We start from the raw sequence: 8,803 nt of genomic DNA on the forward strand, positions 1-8,803 counted from the left end.
TCGGGACCACTTGGCCCATCTTGAAGTGCTAGTCGAGCATTTCCATGAACGAAAACCAACGTACCGCCGCTGTTATGCTGGTTGTACCACCACTCTATGCTGGTGGAGGAGGTACGTGTAGCAGCGTCTGTGCTGTGATATCTGTCCACAGTAAATTACGTAGTACTACTAATAGTATGCATGTTTCGTGATTGTTTCGTAAATCACCATATATCTAAGATACAAGCAATCGCATACAAATTTCAAGATAGCAGGAATTAGATACAAGTGATTTACGAAACAAAAACGTTTCGTGATTGCTAGTAGGTCAGATATCGCTAATGTTAACGTTACCACTAATATGCAACTGTTAACCCCAGGAATGTATGCAAACGCAAGGGGTTCCGACTAATAGTACTGGAAATGATTACGAAAGCAACAGTACATATCACGGTTGCTCTCAGGGAATTAGTCCTCATTCCTGCCACAACTGCATGTTCATTTGTGCAACTTCATATTGAAAATGTGACGTCAGTTTTGATGGATGAGGGTAAATCGCTTGTTAGAATAAATCCCTCATTAACAGTAAAACCGAAATGCTGTTTTTTCAATGAGGGAATTATCCAATCCGGAGGATTACTTTTTCGATCGTAGCCCTGTAACCCAGGACTCCGTCCTGCCCCCGATGAATACAAACGATGCCAAATATCCCCGGGGTTAACTGCATCGCCAGTGGCTAGCTATTGTTAACCACTCACAGCTGCCTCAGATGCACTTAACCCCTCGTACCAGGTGTGGTGGTCAGAGTATACTAATTCCCATATAAACATACAATTTGCAGTGTTTTCTGAGAAACACAGTGGGACTGGTCAAATGAGGGAATTAACGCCCTCCGTCCGCCCAGAAATCGTATAATCCGAACGTATCTCTCAACTATTATTGTGGAGTCAGCATTTGATGTCCAATAAGCTTAAAGCAACAAGTCATCAAGATTTCCAGGCTCAAGAAAGTCGCAAGAACAAGTTAGCACAAGCAATACCACTCTAGAGCTCACATTTGGGTTGTCACCTTCTTGTCGCACACGACAGCCGCCGTGAAATCGCCCTCCACTTCCCTACAAATCCTCAACATTTGGTGGGGGTTACAGTCATATTAATCGTCCTTCCCCCTGTTTCCACATGGTGTTCACTTGGGTTGGCTTCTGCCATATGCTGTGCCACATGTCCCGCATCAAGTCATATGTACACCCTGTACATATGAGCTTGCTTACATTAGGCAACACTGCATTCAACACAGGCCATTCATCGTTTCTAACTCCTCCTCCACACAGTACATGGAGCCTAACACAACCCACCCGGACCCACCGTCCAAGAAAGGCATATTTCTCTTTGAAGAAAGTCCGCGGCCCCGTCGGTTTTCATACAAGTCGAATCCGTCGTCATCCAAGCCGAGCTTGAGCAACAAGAGCGCCGGCAACGTCCGCACCAATTTTACGTCGTCGCAACCTCCCGAATCGGCCAACGTGTTGTCGTCCAACGCGTACGACTCGTGCTTTGAGACGCCGGTGCTCGAAAACAACCCCGACACGACGCCCGGGTCGACGAAACCCAAGCTGAATGGGTTCACGGCCCCCATGTTTCAATCGTTTTACGTGGTCGTGGGGGCGTTCGTGGGCATTGGGCTCGGGTTTGGCCTGTACTACTTGCACATTGGCGTCGAGATGCAGAAAACGCTAGCGCTTCCAGGCGACTTGTTTGTGCGGGCGCTGCGATGCCTCATCGTGCCGTTGGTGTTTTGCGTCATGACGATCGTCGTGACGGAGACGGTGACGCTGGGGCGGTCGTCCATCATGCGGTGCAGGACGTTGTTGCCGTACGTGGCGTCGTCCGTGCTCTCGACCGTGCAGGGTACGCTGCTGGCGCTGCTGTTCAAAGAGTACTTTGTCCCCCAAGCAACCCGAATCACGGGCACGTCGGGGGATGGGGGGACCACTACCGGGGCTTCATTCAACGTAACGTTGCAATGCACAAACGGGAAGTTGCTGGCGGCGCTGGCCGATGGTTCGTTGGGGTGTGTCGAATCTGCTGCGAATGCGTCGGCACTGCTGTTTCTTGCTGCCAACCACACCATGACCACGTCCAACGTTTCGTCGTCGTCGTCGTTGGGGACGCAGCTCAGCCTCGTGGACCAAATCGTGGGCATTTGCAACTTACTCATCCCAGTCAATATCTTTGAATCCTTCGTGGATGGTTCGCTTTTGAGCATTGTGATGTTTTCGATCCCCCTGGGGGTCGCGCTTGCCCACTCGGCTCCAGCCAACGACAACTTGGTGCTGGGCATTGTCCGGCAACTGCGCAACATTTTCATTCTGCTGCTCAATGGATTGCTCACCATCACCCCTGTGGCGGTCGTGTTCCTCATGGCAGGGGGCATCGCCAAGTTTGACACGCAAGACCTGAGCGAAGTCATGTCCCAACTGGCATACCTCTTGCTCTCGTTTGTGATCGGCGCCATCTCCCATGCCCTCGTCGTACTCCCCCTTCTCATGTACGTTTACACCAAAGCCAACCCGTACAAGTACCTCCAGCAGCTCATTCCCGCCTTCGTGTTTGCGTTTGGGTGTTCGTCGTCCATGGCGACCCTTCCTGTGGCCATAGAGTGCATCCAACGCGCCAAGGTCAGCCGGACGCTGTCGCATATCGCCATGCCGTTTGGCACCCCCGTGAACTTGAACGCGTCGGGTATTTACTACCCGTTGGCGGTGGTATTTATGGCAACCATGTCGGGCTTGGGGGACCAACTCACCCCCACGCGATACGTGATCATCTTCTTTGTGAGTCTGCTCGGGTGCATGGGCACCGCCCCCGTGCCCAACGCCGCCCTCGTATACATCATGACGCTGTGGAAGACATGCTTTCCGTCCGCCGACCTCCCCCCCGCGTTTTCGCTGATTGTCACGGCAGATTTCCTCCTCGATCGCATCTCCACGATGCTCAACGTGAATGGCAATGCCATGGTCAAGTGCATCTTGGCCGACCAGATCGACGAAACATTTGAAGTCCAAGCCGACCTCCGCGTGTAATATTAGAGAGGTTTCGCAACTCATCTTTGACGAGGTTTTACCTATATGTACTTGTTGATGCGTTGTTTGTAGTACAATACAGTACAGTATGTAGTAGTAGTCTTCGTACCAACATCACGATTTATATTTTATGACAACGTAATGATGATTCAGACTCGTTGCAATTTTGCACTGTCGTTCAATGATAGCTTTCGACAAGTCGGCATTCGTTGTTGCTACACTGTAGGTCACGGCATCGAGGTCGGCGGCACTACAAGTAATGCGAGCCTATCATATACACGAATGGTTGGACTTGGAGCGGACGTTGTAGAGGCTAAGAATGACCACTATGTTTTGCCGTGGCTTCAATTGCTTTCAATCGTAGTGATAATGTGTTTGTGTCAAGTATGTTGCGCTGGATCTCTTGAAGCCCGGGAATACTTGGGGTCAATTTACTGTAATGGGGCATGTACCACGGGGAACCCTATATCCACTTCGTTAGCACGTACTGTTGTACTAGTACCCAAGGGCGAAATGGCTCAAACCACTAGTAATCACTGGTGCACCTGGGGCGACAGCCACGAACGTTGGCATCTAGACATTAGGTACACGAGTAGGCAACTGATCTAAATACTACTACACTTCAAGTACAATAATTCGCGGCGCGCGATGTCCGTCTAGCACCTTGGTCAAGCGATTCATGTAACCCCATGCCATGTGAGCACTGGCCGAACATAATGGGCATGGAATGGAAACTACAAGCAAGGACCGATAGTGGCCGAGGCCTGTGCAACGGCAAAGTACTATTCCTTGGTGTTTGTACACAGCGTCGCGGATACAAAATATAAAAGTATAATTTTGTAAAATAGAAATAATAGTAGCAAAAGAACTAAAAAATTCTACTGTTTTTAAAGAATACAAAAATTAGTATTTAAATAGACAGACATTGGCGCTAACAGCAAGGTCCATTGTCGAGAGGGAAATAGCCCAGATTGAACGCTAAGGTCCTTAAATAATTTTCTAAATTATCAACATCTAATAAACGAAATTGACCTTTATCTAAATCTTCTTCTAAAACCATATACTACGTAGTACAACTATCAAAAAAATATTATCATTTATAGCATCAGAATATTCATAACTCTGGCGAAAAAGGTCGACGAGTTGACATCTGAAGTGGCGAATTTAGCTCTCAAATGGAGAAGCTTGCTGTCGATAGGCACTGTCGCGTTCCTAGCAACCGTTGAACTGGCCACGTAACTTTTCGCGTTTCGGACGAGGAGAATCGATAGGAAATCCCCGTTAGTGCACAATCCTTTGTCGTTGCACAAGCCTCGGACACTGTCGGTCCTTAACTGTAGTTTTCATTCCATGCCCATCTTCTCGGCCAGTGTTGGCACGGCAGCGCCAATTTTGCGGTACACGAATCACTTCACCACCAACTAAAAAAATCAGATATATTAACAGTAAAGACTATTATTACCGCTGTACATTGCTGCGACTTCCTTTGTACTAGTATCTTTTAGACTATTTGTCGCTTACTACTCGCCTCATGTGGATTTGCTGGCAATTCTTGGCGCACCCCCCTAGTGCGTGTTGGTTACACCCTTCGAAATGTCCTGTTTTCCTCGTCGTAACCGCTGTAACTGGCGCCAGCAGAACTGGGCGGTTTCAGCATTCATAGGAACTCGCTCCATTGAGGATTGGGCCATCCAATTAGCATGGCCCTTTATCGTTCATCGTCATCTCTACGACTGAGCTACCCGGTGCACCTTGGTGCAGAGCCAGTGTGGATCGAAAACCCCGATTTCGTCATCGGCAGCGCGTTGCCGCGGTATGTGAAAGCTCATCTGGTGCCCCCACAAAGTGGCGTCGACAGTGCACCACCCCACAACGTTGTGTATGTCCAAACGACCGTAAATGGCGCGACCATGAACCTCGAGCTGTCTCGAGATCGAGTGTGGCCCAGGGAAGAAGACGAACCAGATAATGGGGTCGACAATCTCGTCAACTTGACACATATCAACAACCCGTGCATTTTGCACGCGTTGTATACTCGCTTTATGGCCAAAAACATGTTTACGCATGTCGACAATATCTTGCTGGCGTTGAACCCTTGGGGAATGAGCAAAGGGCAATGTGACGTTACTACTCAAAACTACGAGCCCCTCCGGGCAATGTTGAAGGGGGCGTTGAGGAAAATGACTCCTGCCGTTGCTGGGGGAGGTACCTACCACCACAGCGTCCTGCTCTTGGGGGACAGCGGGTCAGGCAAGTCGTATATCGCCAATGCTATCCTTCACGTACGCCCCTTCGATACCAGCTACCTCTACTACTTGTACTCATTTCTCTTTAGCATTTGGTGGAGCCATCATCCCCAACCAAGAACCACGTCAATGTTACTAGTGTCGCGATGACTGAGGGCATTACATCCCCGCTGTCGTTGGGGTCGAAATTGTTGGCTGCCATGACGATACTGGACGCATTTAGCAATGCTGCTGTACGCGAACTTACATCCTTCAGGACACCAAAACCTGACCATCAGTCTGACTGTGTTGTAGACGGATGCAAACACCGAGTCGTCGCGGTTTGGAAGGGTGGTCAAGGTTGGGTTGGACAGCCAAAACGCATTGGTTGCTGCGACTATTCAATGCTTTCAAGTCGAGTCGAGCCGCATTACTGGGTTTCACGTATGTAGTGGTAGTACTGTAGTAATAGTAGAAGTAGTAAACTATACCCTTCCCGCCAATGACACTTGCCATTTCCTTGTAGACACTCACCAAGTCCGGCAACACCACCGCTTTCCACGTTTTGCATCTCCTGCACCAAACACATCGCAAGCAAGACGAACAATTCGTAGAGCAGCACTCGAACAACAACGATACGCTGGGCCAGCTCAAGGTATGGATCTAATTGATGTAAAATACTTCAAATTTATAACAATTCACTCCATACTATCAGACTGCCATGGCCACCTTGCACTTATCGCCGAGTGTGATTTCGTCAGTGTTTAAGCTATTGGAAGCTATCGTCCTCTTAACACGACTATCCACCAACGACAACGAGCGCGCCGTCGGTGAAGGAATCGACGACACACGGCTAGAGTAAGTTCGATGATATTATTTTTGTATTCGTGTTAAATGGCTCATGTTTTGCCAAAAAATAGACTCAATCAAGCCGAGGAATGGGTGGGGGTCCCTGTTGGGACCCTTTGCGACAACTTTAAACCCAAGAGTGGCGCTTCCTTGCTCGAAGTGTGTCGTGTGCTGTACATTCGAGTGGTTGGCTACGTATTAAAGTCCATCAACACCGTCCTCGAAATCGACAACCAGTTGACGGTCAAGTCGATTGACATTGTCGACATGCCCGGGTTTGAGGCTCTCAGCTCCACCCATTCATTTGATTCGTTTTGCATCAACTACGCCGACGAAAAATTGACCCAATTTTTCACGCAGGTAGGTGTACAAGTTTGATTCGAGCAATTGTGGTCCTAACATATCCTACTATCCGTGGATGCGTGATGATTCCAATGATCCAATAGTACATATTCAAGCTTGAATATCGCATTTACGCTACCGAAGCCTTGACTGGTGTGCGCCGTGTGCCCTTCTACGACAACCAAGTAAAAACCTGCAATGGTTATTCCGTGATGATCATATGGACGCCAGCCACATAACACTAAATGATGGTAGCGACTTGTGGATTTGCTGGATGCCAAGGCTAGCAGCATTTTGCAAGTGTTGGGCGAAATGTCTTGTGATACGGCCTCGGACACCAAAACCGAGCTGGTTGAGGTACACTATTCCTGTGAAACGATATGGAAATATGAGGAAAAATATTCAAGGGAATAACCCCTATTTTTTAGAAACTCACGGCCCGATTCCACCACACCCAGTCGCCGTACTTCAAACCGTCGTCCGAATTGCCATATTCGTTTGTGATTCAACACACTTCAGCGGATGTCGAGTATTCTGCGGCGGACTTTTACCAAGCGTACCATGCTGCCACGTCACTGCCTTGCGAATGGACCCGAGCGTTCAAGCTGTCGATTGATCCAATTATCGTCGCGATTGTTTGTCCAGTACGCTGTATTTCCACAGTCGTTTCTACAGCAATTTCTGGTCGACTTTTAACACCCCTACCACCTATGTTCTAGGGCGATGTAACCTCCAAGGACTTCTCTCAAAGCCAGCAGCAACTGCAGGTACACCTTCCATTCTCGTATGGCTGAAGCGTCCAGTCTAATATTTGGGCTCTATATGTAGCCCCCAACGACTCGGTCCTCACGTGCATGTGCAGACGTCGAGCGGCTCTTGCTGTCGCTGTGTAAATCGGAACCCCATTTTGTTCAGTGCATCAAGGTAGTACTATGAATAAATATATACTATGAATCATACCTCCAATGAATGTGAATATATATATATATATATATATATATATATATATAATGTCTATTACTTCGAAGTATTAACTATCCAAGATAACAATATGTTGCTTTAGACCAACACGACCAAGGCACGACATGTGTTTGATTATAACGTCGTCCAACAGCAGCTCCAGCGTCATGGTAGGAAGATGTTGATCATATATGATAATTGGGGCTAAGTCTAGCTTGTCTAACTTGTATTTCTATTAACTATCTATTGATAATTGTCATCTATTGTAGATATATTGCACACTCTGCTGCTGCGGACGGACGGGTACAGCTACCGCGCGACATATGCAGAGTTCCTCGACCAGTATTTGTGTGTCGAAGCGTTTACCCACCCTCGATTGATGGCTATGGTGCGTCACGTCCTCCTTCCCCTCGTCGTCGCCGTCGTCGTAACTTGCTAGCAACCGTCGGATCTCGTCGCTTAGGAACGTCCGCTGACTGCACGTCGGCGGTGCGACCTGTTTCTGAATCGCCTTTGGGTCCACCCGAATCTTCTCCATGTGAATGTACAACATCTACATATATATAATTCCCTGGCTTTAGTGACCAACCATGTGTCGAGTAGAAGTCGCTATGCGTGCAATTGGGCTCGCGGTTTGTGTTCTTTAAACACGTTGCCATTCAAGCGATCAACACCATCCGAGCTCAAACGATGGCCCGTCTGAACTGCCACGTGGCACGCATCCAGGTATACTTTGTTCGTCTGCAACTTGTGCGAGAACGAGCAACGCGAACGGTCGACTTGTATCCAAAGATTTCACTGTAATACCTGACTACTAACTGTGACACTGTAGCAACGATGGCGACGAATCAAAGCTCAATCCAAGAGGAACCTCTTGGCCACACATGCCAGCGTCATCCAGCGCCAGTGGAAACAAAAGGCGCTGTGCATTCGCTATCGTAGTCAAACGTGGGCAGCCACTGTGATCCAAGCCAGCTTCCGCAGACATGTCATGACGACTCGGTATCAGCGCATGCTGGGAGCCCTCAAGCAGCTACAGTTTCGAATGCGCCAACGGTGGAATGCCCACAAACGTCTCAAGTTGATGCGAAAAGTGGAGTTAATCCAAGCTACCGCACGTCGATTTCTTGTCCGGCGGCGGGAAAGCCGCGCAGAAGCCGCCGCGCGCGTCCTTCAGGTACTGGTAAAGTTAGTATTACATATATATATATTGTATTTTCGAGTGAAATTTCGTGTTGTGGCGTGGTTTCTCGTTGGAATTTAAATCGATTTGATTGGCTACCTCAGATGAGCTCAAAATTATTAGCCAATCAAAACCTTCTCAATGAAATTCAACCAATCAGATCGATTGCGGATCGGTTTGGTC

General features: G+C 48.4%; 2 protein-coding genes across 2 annotated transcripts; both read left to right on the forward strand.

Moving 5' to 3' along the window:
- Positions 1 to 1,312: 1,312 nt before the first annotated feature.
- H257_11756 (hypothetical protein) lies at positions 1,313 to 3,061 on the forward strand (the record flags this gene model as incomplete). The annotated part of the gene is made up of 1 exon (XM_009838777.1): positions 1,313 to 3,061. One exon carries the CDS (start codon positions 1,313 to 1,315, stop codon positions 3,059 to 3,061), a length of 1,749 nt encoding a protein of 582 aa, XP_009837079.1.
- A 1,665-nt stretch (positions 3,062 to 4,726) lies between these two features.
- H257_11757 (hypothetical protein) lies at positions 4,727 to 7,912 on the forward strand. The gene is made up of 14 exons (XM_009838778.1): positions 4,727 to 5,343; positions 5,397 to 5,540; positions 5,602 to 5,730; positions 5,813 to 5,941; positions 6,002 to 6,144; positions 6,207 to 6,495; positions 6,582 to 6,662; positions 6,733 to 6,834; positions 6,906 to 7,121; positions 7,197 to 7,244; positions 7,306 to 7,401; positions 7,541 to 7,607; positions 7,707 to 7,825; positions 7,877 to 7,912. Exons 1-14 carry the CDS (start codon positions 4,762 to 4,764, stop codon positions 7,898 to 7,900), a joined length of 2,169 nt encoding a protein of 722 aa, XP_009837080.1. The 5' UTR covers positions 4,727 to 4,761; the 3' UTR covers positions 7,901 to 7,912.
- The last annotated feature ends 891 nt before the right edge of the window (positions 7,913 to 8,803 follow it).

This window comes from Aphanomyces astaci (assembly GCF_000520075.1).
Source record: "Aphanomyces astaci strain APO3 unplaced genomic scaffold supercont1.35, whole genome shotgun sequence".
Classification (NCBI taxonomy): Eukaryota; Oomycota; class Saprolegniomycetes; order Saprolegniales; family Verrucalvaceae; genus Aphanomyces; species Aphanomyces astaci.

Bases quoted from the DNA above. Each gene is read 5' to 3' on its own strand.
- H257_11757 (XM_009838778.1), top strand. From the start codon at position 4,762: ATGGCCCTTTATCGTTCATCGTCATCTCTACGACTGAGCTACCCGGTG. The intron at 5,731-5,812 runs GTATGTAGTGGT...ATTTCCTTGTAG, and splicing joins GCCGCATTACTGGGTTTCAC to ACACTCACCAAGTCCGGCAA. The intron at 6,663-6,732 runs GTAAAAACCTGC...AAATGATGGTAG, and splicing joins TGCCCTTCTACGACAACCAA to CGACTTGTGGATTTGCTGGA.